Source organism: Oncorhynchus mykiss, chromosome 12 (assembly GCF_013265735.2).
Source record: "Oncorhynchus mykiss isolate Arlee chromosome 12, USDA_OmykA_1.1, whole genome shotgun sequence".
Taxonomy (NCBI): domain Eukaryota; kingdom Metazoa; phylum Chordata; class Actinopteri; order Salmoniformes; family Salmonidae; genus Oncorhynchus; species Oncorhynchus mykiss.
The window spans coordinates 84,188,320-84,203,224 of record NC_048576.1 but is presented as its reverse complement, the minus strand read 5'-3'; the positions used below and the strand labels follow the sequence as shown (position 1 = coordinate 84,203,224).

The window sequence follows — 14,905 nt, the reverse complement described above, 5'->3', positions numbered from 1 at the left end:
GCCACGTGGGGAGAATATACTGTATGTAAACAGGGCACAAACTGGAGCAAAGCCGAGATCGTCATAACATGGTGGAGGGACACAGAGCGGGATAGGGAACTACAGGGTGGGGTCACTGTTCTGTGTGGGCGTGTCTTTGGCCATAGTAGTGGTTTTGACAGTCATCATAGGAGCAGCCAGCCAGCCTCTGACCAACACTGGGCAAAGAGTGAGATAACACAGGCGAAACGCCTAATGGTAAGTGAGGACATTTTTATGGTTTTGAATTAAATTGGAGACTACAGGATTTGATTGATTGTAAAAATGGGATTGGATTTTTCCGTGTATTTTTATTGCAATTTTAACAAATCAAATAAGATCTGAAATGGTGAGTTCTGCCATGACAGATTGGTTGATAAAATAGTACATCTCTGAATGTATGTCTGTGAAGTATCAGTGCTTGATGAAGTCCTATACTTTTAAGTGATGTCTGTTCTGATTTGTTATCCCTTCAGCACAACCCAAGGATGCAATCCACAGTGGTCACGGTGTCAGACATGGATCTTAAAACCAGCCGCACCAGCACCAACCATGAGACCCAGGACACTGAAGCAACGACCCCACTGAACCATGTCCCTGACGGGGTCATCCTGGGTACTAATGTCCCCTGCTGGTACTACTTCACCAGGCCCATCCTGGCCATCCTTATCGGCGGAGTGCTGTTCGGCTTGGGCACGGCCCTCTCCCTGCTCTACTTCACCCAGGTGGGGAACGTGCCCTACCTGCTGGGTCCTGTGTTCCTTTCAGCAGGGCTCATGTTCCTGGTCACGGGGCTGGTGTGGGTGCCTGTGGTGAAACAGAGACTAGAGCACATGGCTCTGACCAAGGTCAATGGCAAGGCGCTCCAGGTGCACAAACAGCACCGAAGAGCCATGGACTCTTCAAGCTAAAACTATGTTGTTGTAGAGTAGGTTAACCGTGTTAGTGGGGTTTTCTCCCAATTCTCTCCTTAATTCTGAAAAGCACACTTCCTAAAATATGTATAAATGTTTTTCGGGGGCAGGTGTAACATAACATAGATGGATTTGTATTTATTAAACCTTTATTTATGCAGGTTAGTCTTATTCATATAGATTCCATTTGGCAAGAGAGACCTCTGTGAAATGCACTGTTTATCTTCTGTATGTAGCTGTCCTCGATCTAGGCCCTAATACAAATATGGGATTGAATGACCTCGTCCTGTAAAAGGGAACATCATGTGATCGCTCTGTGGGGGGTTTTAACATGATCGGAACATGGCCGTGCTGCTGCGGCCCAGGCTATACCATCTGTCTGTCTGATTGTGATCTGTAATAGTTGTTGTTTTTCCACCATAAGCTGCTGTTTTCCTTGTAGCTGCTGTTGTAGTGGATTGCTAAATCCTTTAGAAACAGGATTACAGAGTCAGAAAATTCTACCGGACATTATTATAGCTGATTGTTGAAATCATGATGGACAGTTGGACACTGAGTGGTAGTGGGTGCACCCTCGCTCTGTCCCCTCAATACTGCTGCTGGATTAAATTATCTAACCTTTTATGTTTCTGGGTCAAAAAGGCTGTGTCCATCTGGTCAAAAGCAAAAAAAATGTTTAAAGGAGGTGGGGGCCAGTGGGATTTGAATTCGGTCTAAGTTAGCCAAAATGTTAACATTTTTACCTAAACTTGAGATGTTAGGTTTACATTGCATTGTGCATTTGTTCATTCGATCATTCATGTAGGCTACTCTGATTTCATGTGATCTCCAACCTTGTGAGAGCAGCAAGTCTTCAGGTACCCTTTACCTTTCTAAATGTGTCATTTTATTTATCAACATAATGCAGCAATTGTGTAATAAATTAGATTTGATATACTAGTCTTTCATTTTCAGTGTACAGTAATAAATTGTATGGGGGCACATGTTTTTCTGTACAAAAGACCACGAAGTGACAATAGGCCTACATGCCATTAATTAGCAGTCAGGTGAGCGTTTGGGTGTAATTACATTATACTAAGGCTGCAGACAGACAGTCCAAATCAGATATTTTTTTCCACTAATTGGCCAATCAGATCAGCTCTGATAAGGATCTGTGAAAAGATCTGATGAGATTGGTCAAAGGAGTAATTCGTGGAAAAAAGATCAGAATATGGCTGCCTGTGTAAACACAGCCTTAGAGGCTTTTGTGTCTGTCATCGTTTCTATAAATTAATCTGGATGTGAATAGATTTCTTCCCTTATGTTCTTTAGAAATGAGGGAGAGAAACACGTAATGAGTCAAATGTTGTCCAGAATGTCATTCCACAGGTGAACAGACATTAGTGTGCCATGTTTGACGTCTCTGCATATTGGACTGATGACCGATATCTAGAAAATCAGAACCATCACGGCTCCTTTCTACAATGTATGTCACACATGTCCTACCTCCTTTACAGTATTAATATGGCTGGTGTCATGCCAGTATCCCGTCTACCCAGCCCTCCCTCACCTGTCTACGGCTACCACGCCCCACCTCTCTGTGCTGTGCCCTGTGCTGTGACACAGGAAAACCTGAATAGAGGCGAGCTTCCTCACCTGTCTCACCTTACCTGTTCAAACAAACGGCTCCGTTTGAAACTCTACCCCCAACCGAATTCACCGAATTCCACCAGGAAACCAACCGCAAATGATAGTTAGAAAAGAAAAGGTGGTCTAAACAAAGTATTTGTTAGGCCTATCTCCAAGCCAATTTAGAGACATGGAGCCGACGTACCGCGGTCTAGGTCGCTGTTCCTGCGCCTTTTGGTTGGCAGTGTCCTTCGACATATTCGGGCTGCTTGTTCTTTTGATCGGTGTTTTTGCGGACATATTCTTCTATGACTTTTTAATCTACGCCGGGGCCATCATCATCTTCCTCAGCCTCGTCTGGTGGGTGTTCTGGTACACGGGCAACATCGAGGTCCCCCCGGAGGAGCTGGAGGATGACGTCGGGCTCTTGAAGAAGGAGCGGGGCATCGCAGGTGCGGTGAGACGGTTATCCAGCCGTCTCTCCAACAGTGTCAGGAACTCTCTGTGGCGGAATGGAGGCCCCCCCCGCGGGGTCGCGAGAAGGGCAGGGACCGGGCTGTCTACGACGCACATGAGGGATGCCCCACAGCAACCGAAGCCCCCGCCTGTCGTATTGACGATGGGGCCGCTTGATGAGGACATGCACACGGTGTCTGCATCCGTGGACACTGACATACCTGTTCCGCACACAGCTACAGAGACCTCGGCCATATGATGCGCAATGCGCACAAGGTTAGCCTATTATTTCCAATCGGTCATTAAGCCATTTAGGCTATAGCCTAGGGATACATTTTGTTATTGGATAGGCCTAACTTTCATTAAACATGTGCATAGATTGTAGGTTTTATAGGCCAACTTCATTCTAGGCTATTGTTTTTGCTTGATAATAGCCCACAACTTTGATCCACAATTCAGCAGGCTATAATGTTCCTTATAATTAAATTAAATGACAATGTGTTTCAGTGAATGAGGAAAGAAACTGTGTGATCTAATGGAAACGGACGTCCTTTATCTTTCTGTTAACCATTAACGTCATTGAATGGCAGTGCACGCCTAACGAGAAGCCCTGCTCAAACAATAAAACCGTTTCTGAGAGGGCGAAGTAGAGCTGCTGCTACATGAAACAAAGAAACGTAGGTTGACCAGTAATTGTCTATCTTAGGAGTTAGGACACATTTTTTTGACATCGATCTAAACTGATGTAAGTATGACTGTATGTTGCAACTATGACATCATGAGGTAACCATATATTTTGTCCACCAGAAGTTAGAGGCTTGGCAGCACTGAACCCCAGAAGGACATTTCACTTGTACATCTCACAATGTTTACAAGCACATTTCGTTTTTAATATTGTCCTATGGGCTTTTTTCTTTGAAACATTTCGTTTTTAAAATCAAATTATGCTCCTCAGTGAGGACTTTTTGTTTGTTTTATGTTAATTTTGTGAATACTTTGTGGATAATTGATGCAATACTTCGATAATACAGAGATTTTTTCTAGGAAATATGTCAGACTTTCATTTTTAGGGCTAAGTGCTACTGAGAAGGTGCTTGTTGTGAACTTGACCTGGCACCTGTATTCTACATCCCCGTCCACAGTGGTGATAAGCAATATAGCACATTAACGACCTTTGTACCCTATGGATTTCCCTACCTTTATTTATACAGACATTACTTTTGTATGTCCATATTACTGCCTCATCATGCTTTATGATTCCGAAGGTGAAAACAAAACCTTTTACCTGTTTGTATTTCCAACTGACAATTCTCAGATTTTTGCCAAACACAGTACCTACACATGGACTAGAATAACAAATGAGTGTTACTGTGTGGAATGACAACACTTTGATTATCTACAGTAGGCTAGCTTTGACCTTGACACCTTGTTACTCCACACAATAAAGTATGGGAGCGGTGTACTGTACTATGTTTTTGAGCTTCAGTACTTTTATCACATTGACAGTGATTTTATGAGGAACTGCAAAAAAAACATTTTTAATGGCTGAGAGGTACTACAGATGTAGGATCTTAATTTGATCACCTGGTTGCAGGAGAACTTTCCTGGTTTAAGAAGGCTTCTGAAGTTTGAAATGTCAAACTTGTCCATTCATTATATAATCCACATAACTATTCACATTTCTTGTTGCTGCAGGATTATTTTCCTGCTGTAGCAAACTGGCTCAAATTAAGATTCTACTTCTGTAGGCTAACCTGCCAAATTTCAGGTGGCTGAAATTTTGGACATTTTACATATACTACATGATAGACTTTTGTATGAAGAAATAATCGCACAGATGTCAAATCATTAGTCACCAAACAAATTATCAATCACAAACAAACACTTTGTCAGTCAGCAACGGTGGCGACCTGTCATTCAGGGCAGGTGGTGCTTTTGAGCCCCACATTTTTAGCAAAAGAAAAGCAGTTTTTTGGGGCGGGGGTTGCCTATTTTGGTATTAATGTGTGTCACATATCAGTTTGTAAACAATGTAAAAAAAAAGAAAAGAAATAATAATAATTGACTTAATAAAGCCGCATACAAACATGGTCTATTTTTTGCTCTCTGGAGTAAGGCAGCTCCAAAATGCAGGTGTTTCAGCCTAGCTCAGTGCATTCTGTGGTGGTGGGGCAGCCAGCGGAAAATACGGAGCATAGGGGTTGGCAGTGTTCTCTAGTTGCGCCTTAATTTGCTTCGTTTTCTGTCACTCATGGGGACAATACGTCACAGCCAACTCTAAGCCCTTTGGGTGCTGCCATAGAGTTACATTAGAAGTGCCCATCCAAGAAGGCTCATGGTCATTGGCCACAGATAAAATGTCAAATCACGTTATATCTACAGTAGCTTTGAATGGACTGATCATGTCAACTTCATACTTTCAAAATCTTAGCTAGCAGTCATCATCATTAATCAAGTCGACAATCTACAGGGAAATCCTTTTTTATCCTTGTCATATGAAGATAAATAATAGCTAAAAATGTATCGGTACTCATCGGACAATGGACATAAACACTACACATCAAGTTGGAAATCACAAATTCAACAATGGTTTGGAAGTGATTTGGAAGGAATCAGTGGCTAACTGCAAGCATTGCAAAGCAATCACTAGCAGGCTATTCAATGGAGTGGCTGTGTGGTCCCAAGTCTGGGTTTAAGGTTCTATTTTCCAAGCTTAAAATAAATGATAAACATTCAACATTGGCCATGCTGTCAATCCAGCATGATTTCTGCCACGCTCAAAACAACTGTTAACTCGGAACTGAGAAATCTGACTTCAGTGAGTTCAAGACAAGTGGAAACTCTGGGGAAAAAAACAAGCTCCGACTGGAAAAATAAGTTTTGAACGATCATTCAACTCAGAATTGTTAGTCGGGAACTCGGGCCTCTTTCTAGAGCTACAACCTGAAGATCCCTGATACGTTCATGATTCAACCTTGTTTTTTTCTGAGTTCCCAGTTGTCTTGATAGCACCATAAATCCAAAGAATGCCTGACTTTGATGACAAAATTTGCCCACAAATGACCCCTGCGCCACCTTCCTGTTCAAGTGAGCACAGCCCAACAAGGTGAGTCCAAAAATGTATTGTATGCTGCTGCATAAATTATGTAATATGACAGGGAGATATGTATACTGTTGCTAAGAAAGTAATATTAAGTGTATGTTGTGTAGTAAGCTGTTAGTAACCCATGTGCCTCACCCTAATAATTTGGTCCATTTTCCCCTCTTAATTTCGCCTACTGTTCTGACTTGGTGGTGCACATGTAGCCTATAGCCTGTTTTAGAGAAATGTAATCATTGAATATTGGAAGAGCTTTCATCGTCTGGTTTATATGTCCCCTTTATTTACCCTATGGTTCTGACTTGTTGTACAAGGAGTACACTGTAAGAACAGCCCATGTTCTGAATTCTGTCATTGTACATTTCAAAAATAGTTATATTGACTATGTCTGTCCTAGCTTTCTCATTAATGTCTTAATCGAAATTACGGATTGCCTCTTATCCGCTTGTCGTCCCCTTATGCCATAGTTTGTACATCTCAATTGTCAGTAGAAACCACATTTGTGTAAGCAAGTCAGCCATATCAGCTATGTTTTTTTTAAAGGCAGTAAATGAGGCTGAATGAAATGTTTAGCTGCCAGACAAGGCTCAGCTGATAGCCAGGTGTAGCAGTGGTAAGGTGTTGGGACTGCTGTTGGGACAGATTTATGTAGAACCTAACAGTTTGTGGGCTCAAGAAGAGGCAATGGGTTCAACAAGAGGCAATTATGCTAAGCTTTGGCATGGAATTCCCCTTCCTGAAACTATATCTGGCCTGCCAGCCATGTACATACCGAACACATACAGTGCCTTCGGAAAGTATTCAGACCCCTTGACTTTTTCCCCATTTTGTTACGTTACAGCCTTATTCTAAAATTGATTAAATCGTTTTTTCCCCTCATCAATCTACACAGAATAGCTCATAATGACAAAGCAAAAACAGGTTTTTAGAAAATGTTGCACATTTATATTGTCAGGCGTGTGCGTAATTGTGCTGAAGTGCACACTCTATTTCGACAGGAGAGATATACAAACGGACGCAACCGCATCCAACAAAAACTCCAGCCAACAAGGCAAAGTGTATAATGCGCAAAACAGTCACAACACATCAAATGTATACAAAACAGGCTTCGTGAAAATAACACGGGAAAACGCACACACGCCTAGTGCGTTCAAAAACACGTAACACACAAACCATCTTCCACAAAGACGTGAGGGGGAACAGAGGAATAAATACATGTAGTGTAATTGGGGAATGAAAACCAGGTGTGCATGGAACAAGACAAAACAAATGGATACATGAAAAATGGAGCGACGATGGCTTGAAAGTAGATGATGTCAAATGCCGCACGAACAAGGAGAGGAGCCGACTTCGGCGTAAGTCGTGACATATTGTGGAAGGACCACCAGAGGGCAGGCTGGACTCACGGATAGTAGCCCAACTAGGCATGCGAGTCAAGGGGACCTGAGACAATTAAGCCTAAAATAGATTTTTCTGGGGTTTGTATAATTTGATTTACACAGCACACAGCATGCCTACCACTTTGAAGATGCAAAATATATTTTCTTGTGAAACAAACAAGAAATAAGACAAAAAAACAGAAAACTTGAACGTGCACATTTTTTGCAGCAATTACAGCTGCAAGCCTCTTGGGGTATGTCTCTATAAGCTTGGCACATATAGCCACTTGGGTTGTTACCAATTCTTCAAGGCAAAACTGTTCCAGCTCCTTCAAGTTGGATGGGTTCCGCTGGTCTACAGCAATCTTTAAGTCATACCACAGATTCTCAATTGGATTGAGGTCTGGGCTTTGACTAGGCCATACCAAGACATTTAAATGTTTCCCCATATACCACTCAAGTGTTGCTTTAGCAGTATGCTTAGGGTCATTGTCCTGCTGGAAGGTGAACCTCCTTTCCAGTCTCAAATCTCTGGAAGACAGAAACAGGTTTCCTACAAGAATTTCCCTGTATTTAGCACCAGCCATCATTCTTTCAATTCTGACCAGTTTCCCAGTCCCTGCTGATGAAAAACTTCCCCACAGTATGATGCTGCCACCACCATGCTTCACTTTGGGGATGGTTTTCTCAGGGTGATGAGAGATGTTGGGTTTGAGCCAGACATAGTGTTTTCCTTGATGGCCAAAAAGCTCAATTTTAGTCTACTCTGACCAGAGTAGCTTCTTCCATATGTTTGGGGAGTCTCCCACATGCCTTTTAGCGAACACCAAATGTGTTTGCTTATTTTTGTCTTTAAACAAAGTCTTTATTCTGGCCACTCTTCTGTAAAACCCAGCTCTGTGGAGTGTACGGCTTAAAGTGGTCCTATGGACAGATACTCCAATCTCCGCTGTGGAGCTTTGCAGCTCCTTCAGGGTTATCTTTGGTCTCTTTGTTGCCTCTCTGATTATTGCCCTCCTTGCCTGATCTGTGAATTTTGGTGGGCGGCCCTCTCTTGGCAGGTTTGTTGTGGTGCAATATTCTTTCCATTAAAAAAAATGGATTTAGTGGTGCTCCGTGGGATGTTCAAAGTTTCTGATATTTTTTATAACCCAACCCTGATCTGTACTTCTTCACAACTTTGTCCCTGACCTGTTTGGAGAGCTCCTTGGTCTTCATGGTGCCGCTTGCTTGGTGGTGCTCCTTGCTTAGTAGTGTTGTAGACTGGAGCCTGTCATAACAGGTGTATATATACTGAGATCATGTGACACTTACATTGCACACAGGTGGACTTTATTTAGCTAATTATGTGACTTCTGAAGGTAATTGGTTGCTTCCAGATCTTATTTAGGGGCTTCATAGCAAAGGGGGTGAATACATATGCACGCACCACTTTTCCGTTTAAAAAAAACAATTTTAGAAAAAGTAATTTTTTTAATTTCACTTCACCAATTTGGACTATTTTGTGTATGTCCATTACATGAAAAATTCTATTTAAATGACAGTTTGTAATGCAACAAAATAGGAAAAATGCCAAGGGGGATGAATACTTTTGCAAGGCACTGTAGATATTTACTTGGGCTGCTATTCAATGTCACTATAAAGTTTACAAAGCTTGGAGTAAAATAAATGTCAGAGAGGTGAAGGCTCACAGGCCAGCGTAACCATATCTGAGCCACTGCGGCCTATTATAGATGCATACCGGAGTCCAGCTCTGTGGGAGAATGGAGGCCAACGCTTCCACTCTCCTGGAGGATGATGATCTCTCCTGTGCTGTATGTAGAAAGGTCTTCTCTGCTCCCGTGGTTCTCAGCTGTCATACCTGTGGCTGTAGCTTCTGCAATCTCTGTCTGGATGAGTTCTGGGAGCAGCAGGGTTCTGAAATATGTCCTCTGTGCATTATCGACTACCCTGGAGGTCCTCAGAGAACGTGTGAGGAACACAGGGACAAACTGAAGATCTTCTGTGTCACAGACCTGCAGCCTATCTGTGATTATCATTGGTCAGTTGACCATAAGGATCACAAAGTGTACCCAATAGCTGAGGCAGTGGTGGACTGCAAGGTAAGCCGCGACAGCAAATATATTTAGTGTTTAAATCTATTCCCAGTGTAGGAGTTGATCCTTGTGGGCTAACTCCCACTACCCAAACTATTAGGTTACTATAATAATAGTTTCGGCAACCAGAAGGCACATTCAGCTAAATGCCACTAAACTTGAATGACTTCGTCCCCAATAAATAGTCCCTAAGTGTGCCCAAAAGTGTTGCTGTTCTGATGTTCCTCTTGTAAAACCCATGATTCTGATTTGAATGAGAGCATCAGGCACCAGAAAGCTGGACAGAACAACAAAATGAATACATTAAAGGGATAGTTAGATTTTTTAAAAGTTGGGCTTATTTTCAACTTCCCTAGGGTGTTGTTGTTTCCACTTAACCGTTTTTAAATGAGCTTGCTGGTTATTTAGTAACATTCAGAAACAACAACACCCTAGCTTGAAAATGAGCTAAACTTAAAAAAAAGCAAACTATCCTTTTAAGACATTATAGGTCTTACAAATGCATTACAACCACATCATAATGCATTATACCTGTAGGCTTTGGGTAAAGTGTTACCAACAAATGCAGGTTAGTAATTTACAGTGACTGAAATTGACTTATTTAGGACAAAATAAAAAAAATAGTAAATGATGGCCCATTTGTACAACAATTTAGTATTTAAAGACATTGCGGACCCTGGGCTGTTTTTAGGACAGGGATTTGTCAAATGTTAGACCCAGCACTTAGTCAAGGCTAAGTTGGACTGTGGAAAACTTTGCAGGGGTCAGTGGAGGGGTATTTTCTTACCCTCCTCCCTCCCACCTAATACATTCTCTCCTTCTATTAATACTCACCGTCTTCCCATCTTTTCTTGGTTATTGTGTTTCTTCCCAGACATCCCAGATGGAGCGTATCATTCTTCTGGAATACGCTGGCCCCACCAGTCTTGTGACTTAAATTAAATGAATTAAATGATCAAATGATTGCATCACCCTCATCAAAATGTTATTGGCTGTATAAGGCAGACCCCCTTGCATCATCAATCTGAAGTGCCAATCTCCACCTGTCCAACAACACTGATCTCAGAACACTGCGTCAATGAAATGGGACTATCACTCACTCTCTGGTCTTCCTCCAAAGATATCAGGTGGATAGCTGTGATTTATCATGCAGTGGGAGGTGTTTATTTGCATATCCACTACTCAAGCCGATGGAAGCCCTATGGACATATTCATTTCCTTTAGGCATTAAAGTTTAACTGAGGTAGACCCCAGAGATCCCCAGCAACAGCGGTGGGAGGAGCATAGTAACCTTATATGATCCTGCTGCTGCTCCAGCCCTGTTTTAAAAACCTGACAGGCACCGCGAAGACAATCTCTCCTGCCCCCTCTGTGGAATTATCTTCAACCAGCCCGTTGTGCTCTCCTGCAGACACAGGTTCTGTAAAACATGCCTTCAAGACAGCTGGAGTACCCAGGACAGTGAGGACGACTGCCACTTCTGCCGTCTATGCTGGAGACGTTCCTCCATGAATGAGATTGTGGTAAACACCATTCTGGAGAAGACCTGCGAGTCCTTCAGGAAGGAGATGAGCAGCAGGAATAACCCTAGGGGGTGTAAGGAACACGGAGAGACACTCTCACTCTTCTGTCTGGACGATCTGCAGCCCATCTGTGTTGCTTGCCAGATGTCGGAGGTACACAAGGGGCACAGGCTCTACCCCATTGGGGAAGGTGCACACGACTGTAAGGTAGGCGAACACATCCTTAGTTGTCTTCACTGTGCCGTCAGTGTCACTGTCACTGAATGTGTCACTCATCATCCATACCCTCGCTCTTAACTTTGCTTGTCATAGGGAAACTAACTTTCATCTGTATGTTCAGTCTCATCTAACCTCCAGCTGCCATCCTTTTCCGCCCGCATTGTCAAATAACGCTCAAAACCTTCACAAGTTGCTAAACCAGCAGCACTTCTTTCATCATGAAAAGGAATATATTACTTTTTTAGTTTTTGGTTTGACAGTTTTGTTTTGTAAAAACGTGTGTGTGTCATAGAAACCATATTTGACACAGTGGGATGGTTAACAGGGGGGTTTGGAAAAGTCGATCATTCTATTAATACATTCATATGTTGGGTTGGTCGATGCTTGGGCCCCTGGGAGGAATGAAACCAGATCCCAGGTCTCTCAAGTGTACCCCTCTACGTTCACCTCCTCCCCTGGCCAACCAGCTATCTTTGACCCTGTTCTAGGAACAAGAAACATTTTAATGTTAGAATTGAATTCTCAAAGACCACATCAACAGAGCATGGATCATGAGCTTCAGTGTACCTCAATGCAGAAAACTCCATGTCCAAACTTTCTATACATTGCTCTGGCACATTGACTTTCTGAATCTGTGTGTAGTCTTTTGTTTCATCATCGTCTCCACCCTTGCTGTCACTTAGTCACATGATCCAGACTCTGTTAATGTTGCCGTGGCATTAGCTAGGTCCAGCTATCAATTGATCTGGATCTTCCAGTCAAGGAGGTATTGAGAACCTTTACACATGCAGCTGAATGCTGTGATGGGGCTGCGATGCAGCGGTACCTGTCAGTTGAAAGCAACACATTGTGCTGTTGACAGCCTGGCTTATGGCCAGCCTGATCCTGTAGTATGTGTTAAAGTGTAAATATCTTGCTATTACATTCCAGGAGGAACTCAAAACTGCATTGACCCCATTGAAGGAGAAGCTGCAGCTGTTCAAGAAGGCTATGGTCGTCTGTGATCAAACGGCAGAGCACATCAAGGTGGGATATTGTATTTCTAGCACTTTAGAAAGATTTTGTTGGTGTCCTTTCTGGATCAATACATCTTCTAATGCTCATGGAACCCATCATCAGTAATGTAACCTGTGTTCATTGAGGGTTTCATGTCTTTAACATGTCTAATTTCAGAACCAGGTTGAGCATACTGAAAGGCAGATAAAGGATGAGTTTGAAACCCTTCGCCAGTTCCTGAGAGATGAGGAGGCAGCCAGATTGAATGCTCTGAAGGCAGAGGAGGATCAGAAGAGTCTGCTTCTAAAGGAGAAGATTGAGGAGATGTCCAACGAACTGACGTCCCTCTCAAACACCATCAGAACCGTAGAGCAAGAGATGAGGTCTCAGGACATCCCATTCTTACAGGTATACACAGTATGAAGTTAAACCCTACTTACAGTACAAAGGGAATTCCCAAAGCAAAATAAATACTAAAATATAGAAACATAACATGCATGTGGAATATTGTAGCTGTCCATCTAAAAGTGATACATTTACTTGCTTTTCAGAACTACAAGGATATCATCAAGAGGTAAGTGGAGTCAGGAACTGCCATTCGTTTGACCCACGGGTTGATGTCATGAGCTAACAGCAGCAAAATACAAAAATAGACAGAGACCCATACTGCCTCACTATCATGTGCCCATAATATACTACTGAAAACAGTCATCTAGCTAGTGAATGTGGCAGACACATCTAAGGCTAATGTGTGTTTCCAGATTCAATTATTTTCTTAACTTAGGCCTAGAATCAATTAGATCAATCTTTAACCAGTGATAGGCGACACCTGCATTGCTGATGTTTTGGCGGTATCGAAGGTGTAACTGTGTTGGAGCTGTCAAAATGGTGAGCAGATGCTCTTGCTCATAGTCACAAAGCCACACCCCTCCCACTCACGTAGAAAGTTTAAAATTAGAAAGTTTAGGCAATATAGAAATAATGACACTCAAATAGAAAATCATAAAACTAAATAATGAGGATTTGTATCAGCCTAATTGAGGTGTAGATTACATCTCAAACTCCAGTATTTAAAATTGTAACCAAGGCAACTCCGTGCAGCCAATAGCAATGTCCACTTTAGGTGTAATGCCAGGGGCCGCTTGTGTATTTGACAGCTCTAACACAGTTCCACCTCCAACACCGTCAAAACAACAGCTATGCGGATGTCGGCTTAAGAGTAACTGATTGAATAGAGCTTTTAAAGGTAGACTCAGCGATATGAAGCAGGTGCACAAAGTAAACAGCATACAACAACTAAGAGCTTTGAAACGCGAGGCTATACTTCTGAGCTGTTTTGGTACCTACCACGCTCTAGCAGCATGAAGCGAACCCATGCACATATAGATACTGTGTATGACTGTGTGAAATATCTGCGGTGATGCTCGTGGCAATGTAATTTCACTGAGTGTACCTTTAATAAAAACAGATCATCGTGTTAAAATGAACTTTACTTTGACACAAAATAGCAATAAATATGATACAATCAATCATACATCAATTTCATGGTAAAATAAGATATATTTTCGCTGGTATAATAGACAGGATTTGATTCATCACTGAATGTCGTCATTCCAGAACCTGGCATATGCCGCTGGATCCAAAGATGATTCCTGGAACTCTGATTGATGTGGCAAAGCACCTGGGTTCTGTAAAGTTCAACATCTGGGACAAGATGAAGAGCATCATTCAATATAGTGAGTATTAATCAAATATGAGTCGGTAGAAGTGACTGTACTGTTTCCTCACAGGAAATAAAGTTATTCTATATATTTAATTTAATCTCAGTTCTGCTCTTTCTATCATCTCTGTCTTCCATTTGAGGCTCATATCTTCCCCTCTCTCCCCAGCTCCTGTGACTCTGGACCCCAACACAGCCGCTAGCTGCTTCATCCTGTCTGAGGATCTGACTGTGGTCCAGTGCTGCTCGCAGGTCTTCAAGCTCCCAAACAACCCCGAGAGGTTTGACATCAGTGCTGAGTTACTGGGCTCCGAGGGGTTCTGCTCTGGCCGCCACAGCTGGGAGGTAGAGGTAAAGGCTAACACATACTGGGTGGTAGGCGTGGCCAGCGAGTCCATCAACAGGAAGGGCAAGCACGTGCTGACGCCAGCCGAGGGCTTCTGGACTATACGCTTCCGCAACGGCGAGCACAAGGCGTGCACGGCACCGTGGGCGCCCTTGACCATGATGAGGAAGGAGCCTCAGGTCATCAGGGTAGTGTTGGACATGGACAGGGGCAAGGTGACCTTCTTTGACCCCCGGGAGAGGACGCCCCTCTATACGTTTACAGACCTCATCTCACCCCGGGTGTTTCCTTACTTCTGCACTGCCTGTAAGGAACACCCACTGAGACTGCTGCCCGTCAGGCTGTCTGCTGCTGTGGTGCTCTAGAGGGCTCCATGGGGGTTCATTACTAACAAGCAGTGGAGGCTCAATTACTTACAGACAGATCCAGTTGAGTTTACTAGTCCTAGATGATGAAGGCTGATCACTTGGGACCGTCTGGAATAAAGCATGTAATGGTCTTATGCTTGTGAGTATTGTGTCTACAGATGA

The 14,905-nt window shown here is 42.9% G+C and overlaps 3 protein-coding genes across 3 annotated transcripts; all 3 read left to right on the top strand.

Moving 5' to 3' along the window:
• The first annotated feature begins 2,458 nt into the window (after positions 1 to 2,458).
• LOC118937757 (transmembrane protein 238-like) lies at positions 2,459 to 4,456 on the top strand. The gene has a single exon (XM_036938858.1). It carries the CDS (start codon positions 2,731 to 2,733, stop codon positions 3,253 to 3,255), a length of 525 nt encoding a protein of 174 aa, XP_036794753.1. The 5' UTR covers positions 2,459 to 2,730; the 3' UTR covers positions 3,256 to 4,456.
• A 4,752-nt stretch (positions 4,457 to 9,208) lies between these two features.
• On the top strand, positions 9,209 to 10,696 carry LOC118937756 (zinc-binding protein A33-like). Its single transcript, XM_036938856.1, has 2 exons — positions 9,209 to 9,577; positions 10,446 to 10,696. Exons 1-2 carry the CDS (start codon positions 9,209 to 9,211, stop codon positions 10,506 to 10,508), a joined length of 432 nt encoding a protein of 143 aa, XP_036794751.1. The 3' UTR covers positions 10,509 to 10,696.
• A 200-nt stretch (positions 10,697 to 10,896) lies between these two features.
• Positions 10,897 to 14,877, top strand: LOC110538687 (zinc-binding protein A33). Its single transcript, XM_021625655.2, has 6 exons — positions 10,897 to 11,301; positions 12,244 to 12,339; positions 12,487 to 12,717; positions 12,861 to 12,883; positions 13,927 to 14,045; positions 14,199 to 14,877. Exons 1-6 carry the CDS (start codon positions 11,080 to 11,082, stop codon positions 14,738 to 14,740), a joined length of 1,233 nt encoding a protein of 410 aa, XP_021481330.1. The 5' UTR covers positions 10,897 to 11,079; the 3' UTR covers positions 14,741 to 14,877.
• Positions 14,878 to 14,905: the final 28 nt, after the last annotated feature.